Source organism: Thunnus albacares, chromosome 3 (genome assembly GCF_914725855.1).
Source record: "Thunnus albacares chromosome 3, fThuAlb1.1, whole genome shotgun sequence".
Lineage (NCBI taxonomy): Eukaryota > Metazoa > Chordata > Actinopteri > Scombriformes > Scombridae > Thunnus > Thunnus albacares.
Window position 1 is genome coordinate 11,754,377 of NC_058108.1, and position 22,392 is coordinate 11,776,768.

General features: G+C 41.7%; 2 protein-coding genes across 8 annotated transcripts; both read right to left on the bottom strand.

The window, feature by feature from the left end:
* Positions 1 to 869: 869 nt before the first annotated feature.
* On the bottom strand, positions 870 to 17,063 carry elf2b (E74-like factor 2b (ets domain transcription factor)). Of its 6 annotated transcripts, none has more exons than XM_044346406.1 (10): positions 16,682 to 17,063; positions 9,553 to 9,660; positions 9,177 to 9,429; positions 3,913 to 4,026; positions 3,594 to 3,785; positions 3,155 to 3,241; positions 2,829 to 3,021; positions 2,315 to 2,719; positions 2,002 to 2,179; positions 870 to 1,862 (listed from the first exon to the last, which is right to left on the bottom strand). In XM_044346406.1, the coding sequence occupies exons 2-10, from the start codon at positions 9,625 to 9,627 to the stop codon at positions 1,254 to 1,256; spliced, it is 2,106 nt and encodes a 701-aa protein (XP_044202341.1). In that variant the 5' UTR covers positions 9,628 to 9,660; positions 16,682 to 17,063; the 3' UTR covers positions 870 to 1,253. The 6 variants fall into 6 exon arrangements, with proteins under 6 accessions (XP_044202341.1, XP_044202339.1, XP_044202340.1 ...); XM_044346404.1 differs by having other exon boundaries at positions 2,829 to 3,024; XM_044346405.1 differs by lacking the exon at positions 16,682 to 17,063 and adding an exon at positions 12,918 to 13,357 and having other exon boundaries at positions 2,829 to 3,024.
* A 449-nt stretch (positions 17,064 to 17,512) lies between these two features.
* LOC122979171 (uncharacterized protein KIAA0754-like) lies at positions 17,513 to 22,390 on the bottom strand. 2 transcript variants are annotated; one of them, XM_044346416.1, is made up of 3 exons: positions 20,195 to 22,390; positions 18,960 to 19,022; positions 17,513 to 18,576 (listed from the first exon to the last, which is right to left on the bottom strand). In XM_044346416.1, the coding sequence occupies exons 1-2, from the start codon at positions 21,195 to 21,197 to the stop codon at positions 18,976 to 18,978; spliced, it is 1,050 nt and encodes a 349-aa protein (XP_044202351.1). In that variant the 5' UTR covers positions 21,198 to 22,390; the 3' UTR covers positions 17,513 to 18,576; positions 18,960 to 18,975. The 2 variants fall into 2 exon arrangements, with proteins under 2 accessions (XP_044202351.1, XP_044202352.1); XM_044346417.1 differs by lacking the exon at positions 18,960 to 19,022.
* Between the last annotated feature and the right edge of the window lie 2 nt (positions 22,391 to 22,392).

The following is a 22,392-nucleotide window of genomic DNA, read 5'->3' on the forward strand; positions in this document are numbered from 1 at the left end:
TTTTTTTTTACCAAGACATGGCAGAACGCATCAGCACAGTCTCACATTTCTTTGTCTCCACGCAGCCAGATGTGTAGCTTTGTGAAGAAAACAAACATCTGTCAGAAAATAAAGCACTGAGCCGAGATCCTTTTACCGAATTCATCTGTAATTCAAACCTGGAGATTCCGCTAAACGCTGGAAGATGTACTGCAAGCAATCTGGCCACTGATCCACAATATGATGAAGATTCAATCTATGTTAGCATTAACAGCCTGATAGAAGAACTAATAATCATATAAAAAGTATTAGTTCCCCTTTGTTTCAATAATACTGTGCTTGGTACAATGTATCAAAACACAAAAACAAATTTCAGCTTAATGTTCAGACAATACATGAAAAAGAACGTCAAAATTAAAATCTAAGGCTGTTCTGTTAACTTTACTCCGTAAACTGTATAATAGGTGTATATATATATATATATATGTATATATGTACATACATGACCATTCTGTCTGATATCTTTCTGCCTTAGAGCTTCTCGCAGCTCCACTTTCTCTTTCTTTCTTTCTCTCTCTCTCTCTCTCTCTCTCTTTCTCTCTCTCTCTGTCCCTCTCTCTCTCTCTCTCCTTTAGGACTCACATACTGTAGCACCAACCACACTTGATCTGCACAGTGATATAAGTAAAAACAAAACAAAAAGTTGCTGGTCTTAACATCTGTAGAGGCAAAATTTAATACAAAAGAAGATCTCTACAAAAGCTTTTACACCCCCCCTGCTGTGTCTTTTTTACTTAATAGTTCACGTTTTGGTTGGTTGTAATCATTTGCCTTATTTTGTAGTGTTTCAGCCTTTATTTTTTGTATTTTCAAGGTGCCTCCGTTTTCCCATTTTCAGTCAGTGATAGCGATCCATTTACAAGGCATAACTGTAGTGATCAAGGTTGGTCCCTTTACCTTTCCCGACAAGTCCCTTTAAAGTCTGTGTGTATTCCTATGTTGCAGGGTACAGCTGGACCTCCGTACATGACCGTTTCACTCCAAGAGGTTTCAGTGTGGTTCTGAGGGAGACCGGCTCAGTTCAGTACAGTTCTAGGCAGCAACAGGGAAGATGAAGTGAAGACAGGTTTGGGACTAAAAACAGGCCTTCAGGAGTCTTTAAAGTCTCACAGACTGCTGCTGGTTATTACAAGAGCCAAAATGACTTCACACATGTACAAACTGACCCTCTCTGCCAGAGAAGGGAACGATGGATGTTGGTAGACGTGTGCATTTCAACACTCGGGCTCTTCTGTCTTTATCACATCAGGTGTTTCCAGTTTGATTACCACCTCAGCGTCCACCGCCTCTGATTGGACGGTTTTGGGGTTCACCTGGTTCTGTTGGACTGCCACTGTCATCGGCACCTGAACAGCTTGGACCTGAACACCTGCTGCCTTCAGTTTCTCCACAGAGACTCCTCCGGTTGCTGGCCCTCCTATCACCAGCTCTGAGCCATTGATGACGCCGCTGATGATGCGAGGCTGCGCCGTCAACGTCTGATTGGCTGTTGATACTGTAACCACCCCGCTACTGACACTTCCTGGCTGTGACACCACTAGAGTCTGTTGCTGTCCCTGCGTTGGCACAGTGAGTCTCATCACTTGCGCTCCTGGGGCGACGCTGACAGGAGCCAGGGTCCGGACCGTCAGGGGGCTTCCGAGGAGGCTGATGCCTGCTGGCGAGGCCCCGACGCTGTGCTTGGCCGAGCCTGTGGAGGTCTGGAGCTGACACTGAGCCAACTGGTGGGCTGGGATTGTGATGATCTTGGCTAGCTGGACAGTGATCTTGTCTCCGTTCTCTGCTGTGGCTGGGACCATGGTGGGGATGGTCTGGATCACAACCTACGCCAAAAAAAAAAAAAACACACAGAAATTTAAACTGAATAGCTTATTTAAAAGTAGAAAAAAAAGACCCAAAACCAGAGACACCTCTTATAGAAAAAATCCATAAAAGCCGTTATATCTCTTCACATGTACATACCTTCTGTTGGGAGTTGGTGCCACCAGCAGCAGCACCGACAGGAGAAGTGTTAGTGAGGAGGGTGGTGTGGCCGGCTGCCCCCGTTGTTCCTGCTGGCTGCTGCACAGCAACTGTAGAGATCTTCTGACCCAGCGATGTTGTCATGACTACGGGCACCTGCATAGCAACCCGCACTGTCCTGCAGACATGAGGTATAGCAGGACAGAGAGTCAAAAGTCAATACTTACAGTTGGAAGAATATGCCACAATCTGTATTCCTGTGATGAGTCACCCTTAGTCTGAACTGCAGGTCTCATCTCTGCAGGAGTCTTACCTGGGCCCAGTGGCGTTTGAGATGATGGCCGTGTGAGAGTGCTGGGTCCCATCTGGCGCTGTTGAACCGGTCACTATCCTTGGAACTCCTGCTGCCACTGCTGTACCACCTCCTGCCACCGTTTTGCTGCCCACTGCGACAGGGGTTTGGACCACATTGGCTCTGTTGCCTCCCCGCAGGATGTTGGGCCTCTTAGAGGACGACAGCTCGGTCGCCTGGAGCAGCATGTCTGGTGGCGGTGGCACACGCTCATAGGAGGAAGCAGTCTCTGAGCCAATCAGATGGTCGGCGGACATGTCTGCCTTGTCGTCGTCAATGATGACAATGTTTTTGGGCATCTCTTTGAACTGATAAACCAGCCGCTGGCCCTCTACTTTGGCAAGGATGCCACGCTGGTAATAATATCTGAAGAAAAATGATGGTCAGGGGTTACAGTGTTGTTTTTCAAAAATACAAACGATCTGAAACCTCGATATGTTACACACTCATACAATAACACACACAGACTCATCACCTGAGTGCCCGGCCCATTGTCTCATAGTTCATGTCTGGCTTGTTCTTGTGTTTGCCCCACAGCTTGGACACAGCTTTTGAGTCGACCAGTTTGAAGATGCCCTTCTCCCTCTGGGTCCACTTGATGTACCTGGGACAGGTGTTCTTGTCCTGGAGGAGGTCCAACAGGAACTCCCATAGGTAGGTGGTGCTCCCTGCTGGGGGTCAAAGTAAATTTAGTGCCCTGCTAAATGCTAATCCATATTTATCAGTGCTTTAAACATTTGGATTTCATGTAAACATCCGTAAAGTAACATTACAGTGGGGAACATTACTACTGTTAGATACCTTTCCCTTCTCTTGGTTTCTTCTTGATGCCAAGGTCGGGTGAGCCATTGGAAAATGCTGACTGATGTGTCTTTGGCTTCCGTCCAGCTGCAAAAAGGAAACATTCTAAAGATGATTAATCATTTACCTTGAGTTAGTTTATCCTGAAATCACTAATTTGTGAAGCTCAGTTGAGACTCAGTAAAACTCAACCACTAGATGGTGCTATTCAGTTTCTTCAGTCAGTATAATTAACAGTGTGGCTGGAAGTTTTGGTTTGAGGCTTGTGGCCTGGTTCCACTCTGGTTGTGAGGTAAAGTTAATCACAGAGCTGCCAGATGTTTTTCCACTTAAAACTTGGTTTGAAACATTCAAAACATGGTTTTTCCTGTCTGCAGCTTTGAAGTACTGCAGTTAACTGTTTTGGCACAAACACATATTACAAACTGTTTTTATCTACCTCTCCTCTTCCTGACAGGCTCGTGGTCAGGCTCTGGTTCTGGCTCTTCCAGCAGGGTGACCATTTCTTCATCCTCCTCCTCCTCGCAGCAGTCCTCCGTCGTTATCTCCACCTCTGTCTCTGCCATCATGTCAGGACGCATGGCAGCGTGGAGGAAGTCTGGTGTCGCTACGTATGGCGGAACAAAAGCTTCTAGATGGAGGAGTGAAAGCGGGATGAGTCAGAACAGGGTGTGTTGTTGGATAAAAGTTTGGTTGATGAGATATTTGACTTAAGGGATGCGTGTCTGAAAGGGACTTAATTAGTTTGTGTTTTTTACCTGGACTGCGGTCTTCTCTGAGGCTGGAGGGTGAATCCATGCGTAGCAGAGCCTCTGCAGCCTCAATGGTCTTGTCAGAACAGTGGACACTGGTGCCATGGACAGAGGCCTCCACTGAAGCACACACACAGAATCGATTAATTAATACTTTGGTAAAATTAAGTTATTGATCAAGCCCAGTTTTGAGCCCATATTTGTTATACTATATTAAACCTAAGTCCAGTTCAAGCACACTTCAGCACTAGGCCAGCTTGCAGCCTCATATCTAATGCTACAAGAAACTCCAATTCCTGTATTTACATGCTTAACTTAATAATTTCCCAAATAAAAAAAACTGTCACCTCTATCCCCACACTGCTAATACAGAGGTGCACACAAAACACTAAATGGCGCCCCCTAGTGAAAAGCTGTTGCTGATGGCCAACTGATGTGGCATTTCAGTAGACAAGAAATTCACTCTGATGCAGATACACTATGACTTTATGTAAAGTACTACCCTTACAGAAGGAAATTTCTTTGCTCGCTTCCCTCTTTGCACTTCTTAAACCAATTATGATGACACTGTTTTTATTTCTGCATATTTTGAGTGTAGTTTAGAAGTGCGAGATACTGGGAGTGATTAAAGGATACTACAGAGTGACATGAGGAAGGTTCAGGGAGGTCAGACCAAGTAAAATGCTTCAACTACACATACTGCTGCCTTCCAAAATTAACATGGAGAAATGTCAGACGGGCTGAAAACCCCAAAATGCAGTAACCGCGTTCCCTCTCATATTTACACAGACACAACACAAAAAGAAACAATGATGTTTAAACAAAACATGGAATTCAGCCTGTTGTGAGGGAAATGGTACATGGCGCATCTGGGACTCTGAGAAGGAACCCAGGGCACCTGCTGCTGTTGTCAATCACTGGTGGGAAACACGAGACTCTGTTACACCCTGCCCTGTCCATGTTTGGCTATCTCACTGAGGCAACAGGCACTGCATAGGGGAGAGAAATGGGCTATCTTTAGACTGTCCCACTCACAAACAAACAGGACATGCTAGTAGCAATCACAGCAGAGACCCTATAGCCTGCTGGACTGCCCTTGAAACCAGGCAGCTGTGCTGTAATAAGACCACCAGAAGGTGTGAGGTCAGAGAGCTGCAGCTTGGCTTGACATACATAACCATATATACATACTTTGGCCATTTCAAGTCTGTCAAAATTGTGAGGAGTTTGATTTACCTTAAATTATTAAACTATGAAAAGACTTTGAGAATTTTGTAACGTGTGAATTATGTGAGTAATGTGCAACAAATGTCATTTTATAAGTTTAAAAAATGTCTTATAAACGTATTCTACTAGGTAACGGCGCCAAGAATAGCAGCAAGTCCGACAAAAAGCAGTGCTGCCTGTGATGACTTCCGTGTTTACACTCCTCATCCTTTCCCTCCAGTTCTCTGCGAAGAAACACACAAATCCTCTTGTCACTCAACACCCGCCTCACCCGCTATTGGCCAATTCTCAGATTATGATCCCGCCCCCGGTGAACTGTGATTGGACGTCTTGCTGACGTTCTAACGCAGCACGCACGCCATTTGACTAAAGGGCACATCAATCAAACACACACCCCGCCTTCTCAGATAAACAATGCTTCCGCCATAGAAATGGTACAAAAAATACTTTGAAAATTGTGATTAAAGAGACATGGAAACGACGCGGTGTCCTTCACAACATATCACTCGTGAACAGAAACGGTTAACACGCGAGTGAAATAACAGAAAATGTGTGTATGTGTGTGCAGGTCGGTGTGGTCGGAGGCTGAAGCCGCACTTGAAACAGGGAAGAAAGCGAGTGCAGGCCGCCCCACGCTTCAACCAGAGACTCCACAAGGCGACGGAAACTATCCACAAACAATATCAGAGGATTTGACGTTGTAAATGTGTAAAATTTGCACAAAAAACACCCGAAATTCAGACAAATACCACAGCAGAGTCATGTATTTACAGGGCCAGCAGACTGTTCTTCAGGGACTATTTCTGCACATTGTTCCCACAAACAGAACTAACTAAAGCCATCCGCGGTGAAATACTAAAACACACGTCTATTATCATAATAACAGAGGAAGATATCCATTAGTGTGTGCCAAATTCATACGAGTAAAAATAAACCCACATGTCCTTCCGACTCAGACAGCGTGGCAAAGACGTAGGAAAGACAACATCGTTACACTTCCTGGTTTTGCAGAGCCGCTCTGCAAAACCGTTAACTCTACATCCCACTGCTGAGGGGAACAATCCGCCCTAACATGCAAAACACACCTGGTGCAGGTAGCTATCAATCCGTGCAGACTGGCGAGCTCTGCGAAAGTTTTTCTCCTCTAAAAGCGGGTTTGATAAAACGCCATGCAGGGCTACCAAGGTGATCACTTCCTGACTGCCTCCATTAACTAACAGCACACTGCTCAGCGGCCCAGCTTAAAAACACAAGCCCCGCGTTCACGTTGACTCCCGGATCGAGGTTATGAGTACATATTGATACGTTACCGGCTCTGATGAGTAGATCGAGCTGATTTGCGTGCCCCTCATGCTGCGAAGTCGCCATGTTTTTCCCTCTTGCTGCAGATTCACATTGACTTCTCACTGAATTGTATGGGAAGCTACTACCTCAGATCACTCCGCCGCTAATGGGAAAATCTCCTCGATTTCAACGAGACACAGAACAGCGGCAGAAAGGTATCCGTCCGCCGCCGACACAGGAAATCCTTCCTCTGCCCTCCCTCTTGCGTAGTGAGTACGTCAAATAAAGCTGTAGTGTTACAACTCTGATTTAAAAACCCCACTGCACAAAAAATCTAATTATTAAAGAACAAAGGTGAATTGTGCACCGCAGATTCACCGCTAAGAAATATAAACTTGAACAAGACAATGACCTACGCCAGCTCAGTTCAAAACAATGCTTTTTTTAAGATAGTGGTTACATGTTTGTAGGTGTTTTATGGCACGATTTTTTTTTGCTTTTTACCTGATTTCACAAAAATTTCTGTATAGGCCAAATGCACTCCCACAACTTAATCAGTAAACCCATTTATCACTGACTGTACTGGTCATTATCAATTCCATATTTAAGATGCTTATTTTTCCATAGTTATTGTTTGTAGCCACCACAAATATCTCACATCTGTCAACACTAACTACATTTAAAATAATGTGCAAACACTCGTTAATAATTTAGAGTTCAGAATGAAATATTATGAAAGTTTGCTCAAATTTTATATTAGATATAATTTAAGCTCTGAAGCAACATTTGAGTTTCCTAAACAGAATCAGTAGGTTCAACACAAGCTCTTCAAGTTCAGTTTAAGTGTTACAAATAAAGCACATGCAGCAGTTGTGTCGTAGTGCAGAAATGTTGATTATAGAAGAGTGGCCTAAATGGTTAACATGATTTTTTTCAACAATCATTTTTAGAGTCTATTCTTTTATAAGATGTCAATGTCTTTTTTCCTCTATGAGATTAAACAGTCACAACATGATGCATATGATTTTTTTTGGTTTATCAAGTGGTCCAATCTAAAGGTTCTTATTTCCTCAGCTTGGGTCACAGGTAGCCAGGTAGGTACTGATGATGAAATACAATCACGTGTTCAGTTTCAAAGCTCCAGCTGTAGGCAGCACATTTCTCATTTGGGACCAGACTTGAAGTTATACTAAACTACACAAGTAATTCCCAATTTTCTCAAAATGTAGACTTCCAGATGTATTGTCCGACTGAGTGGGCAAATTGCTGATATTTCTTGGGACAGTGTGAATGATTTCAACTTTCATAAGTACACAATTATTTTGCCTCTGTCTTTCAGTCTGTTTCAGACTGAAAGACATCACTGGACACATCACCATTAATAAAGGGATCAATGGAAGATCAGTGAGTTAATACTAGACACTGTCACTGTTTATGAAGTAGCAACTGTCCAAAAATATCCACAAGGTGGCAGTGTGTGGACACAGGGGGCTGCCGCCCTCACAGACAGTGCCAGGGGTGCTGGCAGCAGAATCACACTGTATGACAAATACGCCCCAGTGCAGCCCAACCATAATAAACAAAAGAAACACGTTCTATGCTTTTCCAAGCTTTAATCAATGTTTTAACCTTGGATCTAGATTCTTGTGAACTAATTATCTAAAGTCTACAATATACAAGAAAACTTGTTTTGTAACTTATAAGCACTTAACCAAACATAAGAACCAGTAAAGCCAGGGGTAGAAATAAAAGCTGTACAATAAATACAGGAAAAGACAAAGCACAAAGAACAGAGCAGATCAACATGTTAAAAGTGTACCACAGATGCTCAGAAGGAGACATCAGACACACAACTATGTTTGAGCATCAGCTCTGGCAGCTGCACCAGCTAAAAATATGTAAATGTGTGAATATAAGCCATGGCAGGACTATTCATAGTGAGGTCAAATGATCGGCTTGTTGGTTGAAGAAAATGAAGGGTCACAAATGTCTCATAAATGCAGAACCGATGTTTGGTTCGTCAGACATGCAGCACATAACTGTAGTTACATCAGCTAGATGAGGGCAAAATTCCTCGTTTTGCCAGATAATGTGAGACTTTGATAATCCCAGTGGAGAAATAGGAACAGTGCATCAGCAATAGCGACAGAATACAGAAAAGAAACACATCTCAGCACCTCAAAAAGGGGAGATCAAGTTAGATATCCAGTAATGATAAATACCAGAAGAACATGCATATAAATGAACATCCGTTACATTCAAGCCCTTACCAAAAGAGTTCACACAATGCTGATTAAGCCTATCACTGCCAGATAAATCTCTCTGTATTTCATGGTATACAGAGTTTTAAAAACTCATGTCTGGAAGGACATTCCTGTGCTGGCTGTTTGAATGCACACCCAGAGACTTCTGCCAGCCGAGCTGGCTGATTTCTGGTGAGCCCTCTGCTAACTTGAATGGGGATAAAATAATTGAATTGTGCGGCTCTCCTAGACCTTCCAAATGATATCGGACCTAATGGACCAAATTTTGATGAGATAAAATGAGTCATTTCGCAGGGGTTTTATGATGCTCACAGCAATTTATCTGTTTTACAGGCGCAACGGTAGTGACAGAGTAAGCTACAGCGGAGCCTATAACGCAAGTATATGTCAAGAGTGTTTTTGTAATTACTGTCACTGCCAGAAGGGGGCGACAAAAGTCCCACACTCCAGCTTTAAATACAACTTGTGATTAATACAGGAGTAATCATGTCTCACCTGCCTCACTTTCTGTCTCCACCTCCTGCTCATCGCCCACTTCCTGCATCAGATACGCCTCGTCATCATACACCAACACCTGTGCTGAGTAACTTTGCTCCTCGGCCAGACTGGCGCCAGGCACCTCCTCCACAATGACTGCTGGGTAGTCCTCAGCCTCCTCTCTGTCCTGTACCTCCTCATAGGCTTCCTCAGCTTCACACTCGCCTTCCACCTCTCCTTCCAGCTCCAGGTCCACTTCGCACTCACCCTCCTGCTGGGACAGAGAAGAGAGCAAGACAGTTAAAAAAGTTTACAATAAGAGAGTAAGAAGGCAAGCTGTTGTTGTGAACAGCAGTTTCAATGACACTCTTGCTTACGACTGTGTCCAACCCACCTGCTGGGGGTCCTCCACAGCTGTGACATACTCCACTACCGTCCCACCAGTGTCGACCAGCACCACTGACGTCATGACTCATGCCGCCAGTGTGGTGAACAGCAGCCCCTGGAAAGAGAAGACACAACTGATAAACAAAACTAAATACCCATACTATATCACCAGATTTTGTAAAAGGTGAGTTTGATCATCCTTGAAGCCGGCCTGTTGCCTGTCTCAGCCGTGTGCTTTATCCTTGATCGTAACAATAAATGTCCACCAGCTCCAGAGTTGCTAGCCGACCCTGTGCTTTAATCCTCTTGTGCAGGAAATTTCCCTGTGGTGATCCTTAAAGAAATAGTTAAAAATTTTGTAAAACATGCTTATTTGTTTTCTTTCCAGTGTTTGGTGAGCTTTAGAACTGCTGGTAGGCAGATTTTGTTACCTTTGGACAAAGCCAGGCTAACCCGTTTCCAGTCTTTATGCTAAACTAAGCTAATAAGCAGCTAGCTTCACTTCATTTACCGTACAGACATGAGAGTCGTATTGATCTTCTCATCTAACTCTCGGTGAGAAAGCGTATTTCCCAAAATGTCGAACTATTCCTTTAAAGTCCCATGAAGTCCAGATGCTTCACTGAAAAAAAATAAAGGTTTTGCAGAAGCATTGGCAAATCTTGACTGTTCCCGCTCAACAACCCGAGCAATTCTTTACAAAATAAAAATCATCTGGCTGAAATGTAACTACATCTTCTTCTATTTGCCCCGACTGTAGTCCAGCGTCTCATTAAAGGCTCAGATCTCTTCCATCTCTTCCTTTTAACTTTGGCTTGCAGGAAGTGCCTGTCTGCTATTACAGGAAGAAATGCACTGACAGGAAGCCAAGTCATTCCCTCAAACACGTGCACAGTGTCCAGTGATCGAGGCAGAGTGGACTGGAGCCATGGTAACAGTTGTTAAGAACCACAGGGCCTCAGTTCCTGTTCTGTGCTGCTCTGTGGGGTGACAATAAGACAAAGGGAGAGCCGGAGCATAGAGAGGCTGACAGATACACACACACACACACTGCATGATGCTGTTTAAACTGATGCTGCACCTACTCTTACATTGCTCAGTTTTTAAAGAGCTGATTTGGTCATAGACCTGCTGAGATTTGATGCATTCTTGCACCAGTGAGTGCAAGTAATAAGCAGTGCAGATCTCAAATATTATGAAAAAGAATAAAATGCAATTTAAAAAGGTACTCCTGTGGAGTTTCTGACCTATAGTAGCACTACAGAGCAGATTTTTATGAGTGGGTCTCCGTTTTCTTTATCTCATGATATGTGCATGTGTGTTGCGATACAGTCCTGCCAATGGTTTCACACTATTTCACAGATCTACAGGTGGCAGTAACATGGCAAGAAACACAGCAATGTGCCAACAAAGACAGAGAAGAAGAAGACCGCAAGCTAGTAAAAATGGATGTAAACAATGCAGGACTTAATTGAGAAAATTAGCTTCACAAGTGTTTTATGAGGAAGACAATGCATTTATCACCTCAAGAATACACAAGATACAATTTGGGTAGTGACACCAAATGTAAACATAACTTTTGTTTGTTTGTACAAGAAAACTCAACAGGCTATCTTTAAGTATGTGTCAGTCAGTGTCAGTATGCTTCATACAAAGTGCTTGTCAGATTGTAAAACAGTGTCTGATGCTGCAATGGAGGTGGCTGCGTCAGACAGTTTTTGTAACCTACTTCACATAGTGATTGGCCCTTTCAGGCATGTTTGGATGATGCTTTATACAAACAGGTTTGTTTGAGGCTGAACCTTTAATTTTCAGTGTCAACAAGTTCCCACAAGAACAAACACTATTCTCCTCATCAACTATAGTCCATCTCCCCTCTTGTAAGCCAATGGTGTCCACCTTCTGCTTGAAGATAATCCTACACAAAATTCTTCAAATTCCTCTGTGCACTCTAAGAGTAGGAATAACAGTTTCCCACTGACAATTCAATTTCTCAACATTTTCGAGAACAAAAGTCATGATGCATTTAAAAATATCCAGAACCCAATATCCTTAAAAAACTAAACTATTACAAAAACACTAAAAAAAAATGACAGCATCCTGTAGCATGGTGTGCACTTGCTCAGTTAGTCTAACTGTTGTATAATGGATGAGCCATGCTGCGCTGGTGTTCTCTCTGCTATCGAGACCAACATGCTATCAGCTCAGATGGAAATCTTCTAATCAATGATTCAACAGCATTTAGCTGACACTCATTGATAGAGCTGCACATACTGTTTTGGTGTGATGAAGGTAATTCAGATTTGCAGTATGCATGCAGGCGTATTGTTCAACAACCATGTGACATTATCCACAGGTCTCACAGAAAGGCGTCTTGAGTCCTGGGAAATCAGGACAGAACAGGCAGACACTTTAATATACAAGGTTTATTTTCTGAAGTCAAATTACATAACTATAGAGACCAGAGGAAAAAACTACTTTGTTTGAATATTTCACATTTGACCTGTTGTTTCATGTCTTCTGTCTGGCACAGACAAGCTGAGCAAAGAAAGGCTTGTGTGTTGTGTGCAACACTGTGTGCCGTTACTTTGCTGTTAAACTGACAGAAGTTATGTAAGTGCATGAAGAGGTGGAGATTGTGACAAACTGGGTTTCTCTAATCTATTCAGCCTATCTGGTGTCTCAGAAAGCCAGTCATAAAAAGATTGAGAGAAAGGAAGTGTCAAAGTGCAGAGTCTATATATATTCACTCAGTCAACAGCATGATCTGGCACTGAAATGACAGTATCGATAGAGGAGTATGGATCAGCCTTCCTGCTACTGTCCAACAATTGCATAATGTGCGTATGGAATATACAACATGCACACGGCAGGGAGCTTTTTAAAATGGGTCAATCACATGCATGCACACACACACAAAGCAAACACACACAAGACCTGTGAAGAGATGAGTCTCTCAAGCCTGACCTGCAGGTTGAATTGATTCAAACAAGTATTTCAGGACCTGCTGGACGACTGCGAACACGTGGCTGTTGTGTCGCTTCTCAGTTTAAACATAAATGAGTCGGGAGGCCACATTACCATTTCAACAAAGTATTTCATTCAGGCACTACCAGCAGGCACCCGAGTATTTCAATACATTTTACTTAGCACATTACAAGCAAAGACATTAATTATCTTAAAGGTCAAAAGACAGTCAGAGGAACCTTTGCTCTCCTTATAGTTAGCTGCTAATCATGCTGGTATTCTAGGAATTGAAAATATTTCTGCTGCAATGAAAGTCACACTGGATAACAGAAACAGCTACATGTCTCATCAGTAAAAGGGTGTCAATTTTAGTTGCTAAAACATTTAGTTTTAATGTTGTATTACCAGGTAGAGAGCAGATGAGTATCTTGATTTCATTAGAAATGTTGCTCTGGTTCATGGTGAGTCAGTAGCAGTCTGAAGACTTCATGGGATGCAGCAGAGTCATCCTGACAAGCCAAGTTTCCCACCACAAAATCCCAACGAAAAGGAAAAAGTCCAAAAGTCGATGAGATTCATAACGCAGGCTTTCATCTTTACTCGACTGCCGTTTAAAAATCCACAAAGAGATGAAGAGGAGAATGAAACAGCGATGCTTTCTTCACATGGCAAGAGAAAGCAACAGGGCTTTCTCTCTCTCTCTTTCCCAGTCTGTCTCTGACTTTCTCCCACACCTCTTCGCTCTTTGACATCCATCCATCCATCCATCTCCCCTATCTGCCTGTACGCTCGCTGTCTGCCTGTTCCCTGGCTGGAAGGAACCTCTCAGAGCGACTCAGCACTTCTCAGACCCTGCCCTGAGCTCAGATCACATGACAAGGGTGGAACGAACGAACACACACACACGCGCGCGCACATGCACACACACACGGTCACATGATCCTTCAACAACAGAGCTTTTGTTCCAAGTAACTGGGGCTGCTGGTAAAGATACAACGCCCTGCCTTGTGCCCTGCCCTGCCCTCCGCTAACACACACACACAGACACACAGTGATGACACAACAGGCTAATACAAGGCGAGTATGACCTCAGGATTTACTTGACATCCACCCCCCCCCCCCCCAACACACATATATATACATTCCACTGTAACTCTGTTGCTGTAATGTCATCATCAAGCTGTGTTATACATTTTCTGATTATAGTTTTACAGAGACACGTTTAAGCTCTTGTCATTCAATGATCAGTAGTTGGTAAATTCCAGTGTTTTTTTTTTAAGTCTAAAACTGAAATTTAATTTTATGTTTTCCTTCTTCTACAGGATACATATCTTCTCTGTAAATCACATGTCCTGCATTGTCCTTTGAGAGCCAAAGAAACCAAAAGAAAGACATTTATATTTAATTTTTTTGGTTTTGTTTCATGATAGCGCCCCCTATATGTGCTTTCAATCCACAGGAATACCATTAGTGCCCCATCTACAAAGATAGAGAACTTGTTTCCATACAGCAAATCAAATCACTTCACTTTAAAGCATATTTGCATAAACTAGTAACATCACCGTTTCACAGGCAGATGGTCACATTCCTGCTGAAGTCTCCTTCATATCCAACTAACACACGTGAACACACATCTTGTCCTGCACCTTAGCTTGTTGAACAAGCCAACAAACAAACATTCATCAGGGAAAAGTGTCCTTTCGTCAGGCTAGATAGCTAATTAGCTGCTAAGCTGCAGCACATTAAACAGCATGTAAACATACCTGTTTAGATGCTAATGTGGTTACTCTTCTGTACCACTGCTAACAAAACACTGTCTGCCCATGGCTTGTAAGCTACAGTGTAAGTTTGTTTACTTTGTCTCTCATTCTTCTGCTAGGCCTCAGCCTGCCAATTAACATCAATCAAACACAGACACCGACACGCCCCCTCCAGCCGCTGAGAGCAAGAGCATTTCTGATATTTCACTACAGACCTTCTTTTCTCCCTTTTTAACAAAAAAAAACTATTGATAAAATTATACTATTGACAATAAAGTAAAAAAAAGCATTGACAGTATTTTTGACTACAAAAAGCGATGACTAATTGTGATTTCAGCTTGACTTTTAGTTTATGCAAAGTAGGTTCTATGTTTAAAATAAGCCATTCACAATGTGTCCAACAACAGTACCTACAAAACTGTAATGCTTTTGAAACATTACATCGTATGGGAGCGATGATACCTTTAAGCTGAACTAACATCAACTTCCATGTCTTACTCATGACCTTAAAGCTCTGCTTGCATATGATGAGCCCATCATGCAGACAGAACAGCAACAAACTGAGCAGTCAAACACGAATAAAACATATTTTGATAAATTATCTGAAACAAAATCCACATGATGAACTATGTTCTTATATTACAAACTCTTGTCTTTACAAGATTACTCCACAAGTTTTTGCAGGTCAATAGTCACTCAGGTAGCTGCAGCTGAATCAGAAAATGAGAATGTTTGGCACTACTACTTTTTTTTTTTTGCACTATTTATACAAAAGGTGCCTGTGTGTTTCAAAAACCACAATACATGGTATGACTTGTGGAGATTACCTTGTTGTTTTTATCAGCACTCCCCCACCTTTCCTGTTACCCACCATCTATCCCAATCCTTGCACTCAGTGGTGTGTGTGTTTTCTCCACAGGCCTCCCAACACAGAACATTCAGGAAGGGCTCGAGCTGCTGAGCAGAAACCTTCAGAGTACCATTCAACTGTTAGCTTAGATTGCAGGATACACCGGCTGAGCAAAAGGCAGGTTTGTCAATCATTTACTTGTACAAAGCAGACACTTCAGAGCAGAGCAGATCTCACTGGAGTTCAGGCCTCTGGCCTCTGTACACCAAACACCACTTCTTTACCAAACACACAATCAAAAGTGTAACTTAGACTGAATACTTAAAACTGAATACTGTAGTAGGACTAGGACATTTACAGTGTCTTCAAAGATAGTCTACAGAGGTCAGCAGTGAGGAAATGATTGGGAGATTCAATGGATTTTTTTATCCATCAAATAAAATTTAAAATTGTAATCTTGAGCTGTAAAAAATACTTGATTATATGATTAGCTAATTGACAGAATGTAATTTTTATATCAATGTATTTTTAAGAATTGATAAACCATTTTGGTCCTTTATCAGTTAAAATGCCCCAAATTTTATGACTACAGCTCCACAAAAAATAAAAATTATTATATATCATTTCATATGATTGAATGATGTCCTGCTGGCCCCACTTACAGACACTTTGGTCTCTGGTAATTGACATTTTGTGTACTAAATGAGTAATAGTTAAAACACATCATCATTCTCATCCTCATCATCATCATCATCAACACTTTCCCTAATAGTCCAAATTACATTTTACAAATAAACAAACATATATGCAGGTAAAAAATCAGTATGAGGAGCCAGTACGTCATCTGTTATGTACTTATATATACACAATTTCCAACAAGCAATGAGAAAATGGAAAAAGCTACTAAGTCTCATATTAACACATGTCAACAGCATCAATAGCCTACTCATCACCACCTGTTACTACGTCATAATGTACTATGCACACACTTTGTTATTCTGCACAGCCAGTAAAAGTTTTCATTCATCTTGGTTGCTTAGGGTAATAACTTGACATATAAAAAGGCAATGAGGTTAGATCCGAGATCAAAGGTGATGAAGATAACCCCCACTCTTCACTGACACAGTTGGGAGGCCGTCTGTTTGCATTGCTTACAAATTAGGAGCCATGGAAAGACAACAGGAGGATTATGTCAGGCATATACAGTGAGTCACAGGAGGAACTCACTGATGCATGATACCTTTGCTCCTCAGTGTCGCTAACCTGATCAATGAATTATTAGCCAGCTCCTCCATCATTTACATGCTGCAATTTCACATGAGTAAGTCCAGCTGTACAATGAAACTGTACTAAAAGACCAACATCAGAAACAAGAACCACCATTTTTTAGAACCAATATATGAGAAGCAGCTGAACAGAAACAGAAACTGAATATTGACATTAACTTGGCTAATGTTAGCTGGCTAAGTTAGCATTCTTAACAAAAAACCAAGCTGTCAGCAAAGATATACAACAAATCATGTGGCTAATGCTGGCTAATGTCAGGTCAGCTCACTCACCGTGAAGTGTTTCTTTTCGCTTCTTGCTTTATAAATAACTTAAGTTTACAGGCAGCAACAAGGCGTTGACTGCTCAGCTAATGAGAGTTTGCTCTGAGTCAGTGTGACATCCAGTAACCTCTCCTCCTCTCCGGACTCCGGCTCCGCTCTGCTCCCGCTGCTGCCGCTGCCGCCTGTCCGGCTGAGGAGTCTCGCCGCTAACGGTAACGCTGGAGCTAACCCAAACGTTACCGTTAGCTGCTTGTTTTCATGGCGGAAGGAGCCCCGGAGCCTCCAAATAGCGGAGTGTAAGGACCGCAGAGCTCCTGGTGTTGAATGCGGGACGGCAGATGAGCAGAGACGCGGCCGTCTCTCCCCTCTGCTAATGGAGACTGAGTCGGTTTGTCAGTTTACTGCTGGTTCAGGCCAATTACACTCGTGACGTCACGCCGTACAATAAACAATCAAAGCGTGTCAAAATAAACACAGTCAATTTCAGCTTTTTTTGTGGAGTTAAAAGTTTTTTTTCATCATTTTTTGCAAATAAATAAATAATATTCTGTTCCACCAGCTATGAGCAGAGAATAAATAGACTATGTGTCTTTTTTTTTTTTTTTTTTTTGGTGGTGGTGGTGGGGGGTGCTTTAAGGCAATAGTGATAATAATCACAACTGTCAAACGTAATTTCCCCAAAAATCCTAAAAAGCTGATATCTAAACTCTTAGATAATTGATCAAATAACAGTTCTCTGTCTCCACCAAGTGGTCAGTGAGCTGACATTCACTGCAGCATAGTACCATGTTAATAAGTGAGACTGGTTGAAAAGAATAATTTCATGCATGACAAAACTGATTTAAATTGTTCATCCAGCACTTTATTTAAACAGTGTGAGCACATTATCATGACAACATGGACGCCTTTTACAATGGATTAACTAGATAAAAACTGGTATATATTATAATTTATGTAATGGACCAGCAAATGTTTTAAAAACAAATTAGACATCTACTACACTTAAAGAATTGGAGGCATGTTACTGTTCAATATAATCATCCAACTGAAAAGGTACAAATCAATTTGTATTAGTTTGAACATTTGTAATATATATATGTATATATATCTTTTGTGGTAGAATGTATAATGTAACAATAAGAGAGTAAACATATTTTGAAAAACAGACATATACCAAAATATGGGCATACTATTGGTATCACTTGTATCTGCTTTAAAAAGAAAATATCAGCATTGGTGCCATATTTTTTTCACTTTGTGATCTTTTCTTCTTGAAGTGCATCACTTTGTACAACTTTCAAATTAGCAACACAATAAAAATAGGATATTAACATTTCAATACCTTAGTCTGCACCTACATTTGTACTATAACAAAGTGTCAAAAATGCATATCTGTAAGGTAATGTTGGATACTGGTATCATCTTAAAGAAGCCATAACTATATGTGAAAATCTAAAAATTGATACAGTCTAAATGACATAATTAAGCAAATATCTACCTTATAATGAAAAGCATTCTACATCATCTGTACACCACATTCACATTGCCTACATTAAAACACTTTGAAAGTAACTTATGTTCCAGTCAACTCATGAAAAGCTTTGCAACACTGGCACCTAGAGGAAGTGAGACATAAAGGGAATCATATCATAAACACTAATATGGAGATAAACACCTCTTTCCTTAATATACAGATTGGTCAGATACAGAAAGAGAACATTCACAAAATTCTGTGATAACATTTTAGAAAGGACACATTAGTTAGTTAAACCTGTTAACGCTAGTTGTCTTCATCTTGCTTTCATTGGTCGTCCAGGCTTGATTGACAGATAGGCGAGTGTTGTGGAAGGCACACTGTCTGTCATGTCATGACTGGGCGGTGACCACCACCATTGTCTCTGTGGCTGCAACAAACAAGCACAACACTAGTTTGTATAGTAGAAATGCATACATTTACTACCCATGACTATTTGATTTTGCAAACAATACAGTATACACACAGTACTTATCCTAGAATTTAAGTAGTAGTAGAGTAGAGTAGAATGGACATTTGTTACACATCTGTGCAACTTGTACTGTCAAACATACTGTTCAATCAGTTTCAGGGGCAGCAGGATTTTAAAAAATGTGAAGAGTAGTGCAGGGGTATATATGAGTTACACTGACCTCATCACCTCTGAGCATCTAAAATGTGTCTATCTGAGAACAATGCTTATCCTGAAGATGTCCATTCTACTATCTCTAGCTCTACACAGACAGCTGTGTTTAAAGCTGTGCTGCGTTTTACCTTCTTAACTGTTCTATTACATCACTGAGCAGCGTTTTACAGTCCAGTTAGACACCTTTGGCTCTGTGGATGTAGGCAGAAATACATCTGGTGAGAGCCAAATACAGGGAAGACTCTGAATCTAGAAATCTAGTGGCCCTGTAATGACAACATTTTTCTTTTTGTAACATGTAACATTTTTAAGTTTGATGAAAGTACAGTAAACATGTTTCTTATTAGGTTTAATGAGCTGGTCTCTCCAGTGCACCTTCCCTTAATAAAAAGTCCTTAGGATATAAGAGCTTTCTATGTAAGAGGTCCTTTAATACAAAAATTTCAGTGTTTGCTGGAGCACTCAATCCATGGAAATGTCCACCTCCAAAGACATTTTGAGGGAGCAACTTTGAAATCTTTATTGAAGAGTAATTACATTCTAGATCATCAATACTTATATATCGAAACAGATTAATCCTGCCATTACTTCAGTTGTTTATTAATATCATAGCAGGAAAAAAATGGTAAAAAGCCTCATTGTCTTTTCTGACAGCAGGAAAAGCACAGGTGGAACTAATAATGTTAACGTTGCTTCAGCTGCATTCAAGCGTATCACTAAGCCTTGCCAAAGCATGCACAATACCAAAAGCCTGACACTGGCACACTGCAATGGAAAGCAAACAAAAGGTTATTTGTGCTGTATCTAGCATCTGATATCCTAAACCAGGATTTATAATGTCTATTTTGTCTTCCTCGCAAAAAAAGATGAAAGTGTGATCCTAGGACAAACCTTCCTCACCCTGCCCCACTTACCTTAGTCAATTATTTTTTAATAATAAACTCATCTTCAATAATAAGTCATGAAAACAAGGTTAAAAGTATGTTATTAACATGGAGCTTTTTGACATTACTATATTGTGGTTAGATCTAAATCATCTACATTTCAGTCTAACAAGTCAGTTCAAGCTAAGAAACACATGAAGTGAACTGCTGCAAAAAAGTAAAACCATTATGGACTGATGAATCTAAGTTTAAGATTTAAGGCTAATCAGGCCATTTCTGATCGGATCTAAGGTTTCCACTTTTATACAAAGTCCCAAATAATTCTCAGTGGACTTTTATACTATAGTACTATTTCCTGATTGTACATTAAACAAAACAAAGCAATTGGTGAAGCTATTATGTAGGATTATTGATAATGCTAAAATAAGTAAGGGGTGTTCAAAAACGTTTGACTGGCAGTTCATACAGTATGTTCTTACTTTGTCCTTCCTCCAGTGACACCTCCTCCTTGGCTTCATGTGTTATATCCACAGCTTCTGCACTGACCAGCTGGACCTCCAGCTGCCCTTCTACAGCAGCAGGTGGCGCCACCTCCTCTCCTGCTGATGGAGCAGAGTGACAAGAGTGGCAGTGCTCGGTCTCTTGCACTGGAGCCTCTGATGCAGATTCTGGTTCAGCAGCTGAAAGAACCTCCAGGTCTGACCCGGCTGAGGCTGCTGCCAGCTGAGCTGAGTACACAACTGCAGCTTCTGTCTGTGTTGACACAACTTCAAGTGTCTCCTCTGCTGGAGCTTCAGCTGCTGCCTCCTCCACTGATGTCTCAACAGCCGGTGTTTCTTCTTCCACTGGAGTATCTTCAGCAGTGGTGGTGACCTCCTCAGCAGGTGAAGCCTCCTCAGTGGGTGAAGCCTCCTCAGCTGGTGAAGCCTCCTCAGCGAGTGAAGCCTCCTCAGCTGGTGAAGCCTCCTCAGCGGCAGTAGCATCTTCAGGTGAGGCCTCTGTAGAGGTCACAGCCTCCTCAGGGGCAGCTTCAGGGACCAGAGCCTGATCCTCAGCCTGAACTTCTTCCACCTCCTCCACTGTAGGTGCTGGAGTTGCAGGTTCCTCAGGAAGAGGTGCAGCTGCCACCTCCTCCTCCTCTGATGCAGCAGGAGCAGATGTCTCCTCTTTAATCACCTCCTCAACAACTGGAGTTCCTGCATCTTCTGTGTCAGCCACTTCCTCAACAGTAGGCACCTCTGCAGACTTCAGCTCCTCCTCATTCACCTCAACAGCAGCCTCTTCAGATCCTTCTTTAGCTATCACCTCAGCGGTCGCCTCCAGGACTTCTGGTTCTAACACCTCCAGCGGGGATTCCAAACTCTTTCCATCTTCTTCTATTTGTCGTACAGCTTTCACCAGACTTGTCTCACCAACAGATGCTGCTGCAATCTCAACTGTAGAGCCGGCCAAGATCTTCACAGCTGTAAGAAGATCTGGCATAGACTCTGAAGGACAGAAGGGAGACAGGAAGTTGAGAAAGTTTAAAGATACAGTTGAGCTAGCTTTAATTTCAAAGACTTTAACTCAGTACCAAAATTTTAACAGCTGTAAACTGATGTAGACTTGCATTTTTACATTAACATGCTGTTGGATGTTGTATCTTTCAAGACAAATCTTGAGTAAACTTTCTAATTGACCTTGCTATGAAGAGGATTATACAGTACATTATTCTCTTTATACCATGCTGTTTTGTATAAATTCCACTTACCTTGACCAGGTGTCTATCACAGGAGGGTTGAGGAAGTACTCTACAGGAGACTACCTGCCCAGTTCATGCTCCTTCTGCTGGTGTAACCTTTTAGAAAAAGTGTAACTCATGGCTTTAGCATAGACCTTAAACACAGTGTTCAGTGAGTACTCCACTTTTGAGAAAATGATTTTGATAAATCAACAGAGCACTCTTGAATCACGGATGTTTTTATAATGGTGATCACCAAAATACATTCAAAATTTTAGTTCCATGGCATTAACATTTTGTTAGATACTTAAAGTGTCAAAAACCATACGATGAGCCTGTCTATCACCCCTTGAGCCACAAGGACACTCTGATATGAGCATTGTAATCCAGGATTAGTCTCAACCAGTCTGTGGGACAGCTGTAAACAGCTCTTGTCACACTAAAGACTGCAAATAAAATGCTTCAAACAAAACCTGCTACAGCTGCATGGGTTTGTAACTCCGTTTGAATGCTTGTAAAATTATTTTAATCTCAAGTTGTCGAGCAGGTCTCACTCATGTGACAGTTTTACATGGAATATCGCCTACAGCTCTCTTTTTTTAACCTGTCTCTGCTTGTTGTATAATTTTATAACTATATTCATATTGATTAAAAACATAAGAGACAACTAGATGAGGTTAGGCAAGATTTTGTATCTTCATCATGTTATTCTGTGTCTGTCTTTCAGTGTAAGATCCTTTGAGAAATGCCTGCGTAAAATCAGTTAACTTGACCATGAGTTAAGAGTGATAATGAGCTCATAAAATATAAGCAATGTCCTAGAGAACACAGTATTAAGAGTAGAAATATTCTTAATATTGTCAACAAAGCTTCAACTTGAGTGCATAGGAGCATGACATGGCAGCGGCACAGAGACTCTTCAAGAGAAGGAGCTTTTCTACAGGAAGTGGGTGTTTC

Bases quoted from the DNA above. Each gene is read 5' to 3' on its own strand.
- elf2b (XM_044346404.1), bottom strand. From the start codon at position 9,627: ATGACGTCAGTGGTGCTGGTCGACACTGGTGGGACGGTAGTGGAGTAT. The intron at 4,027-9,176 runs GTGAGACATGAT...TGTGTGCTTCAG, and splicing joins GGAGACAGAAAGTGAGGCAG to TGGAGGCCTCTGTCCATGGC. The intron at 3,786-3,912 runs GTAAAAAACACA...TCCTCCATCTAG, and splicing joins CAGAGAAGACCGCAGTCCAG to AAGCTTTTGTTCCGCCATAC.
- LOC122979171 (XM_044346416.1), bottom strand. From the start codon at position 21,197: ATGCCAGATCTTCTTACAGCTGTGAAGATCTTGGCCGGCTCTACAGTT. The intron at 19,023-20,194 runs GTAAGAACATAC...CTACATCCACAG, and splicing joins GTCACTGGAGGAAGGACAAA to AGCCAAAGGTGTCTAACTGG.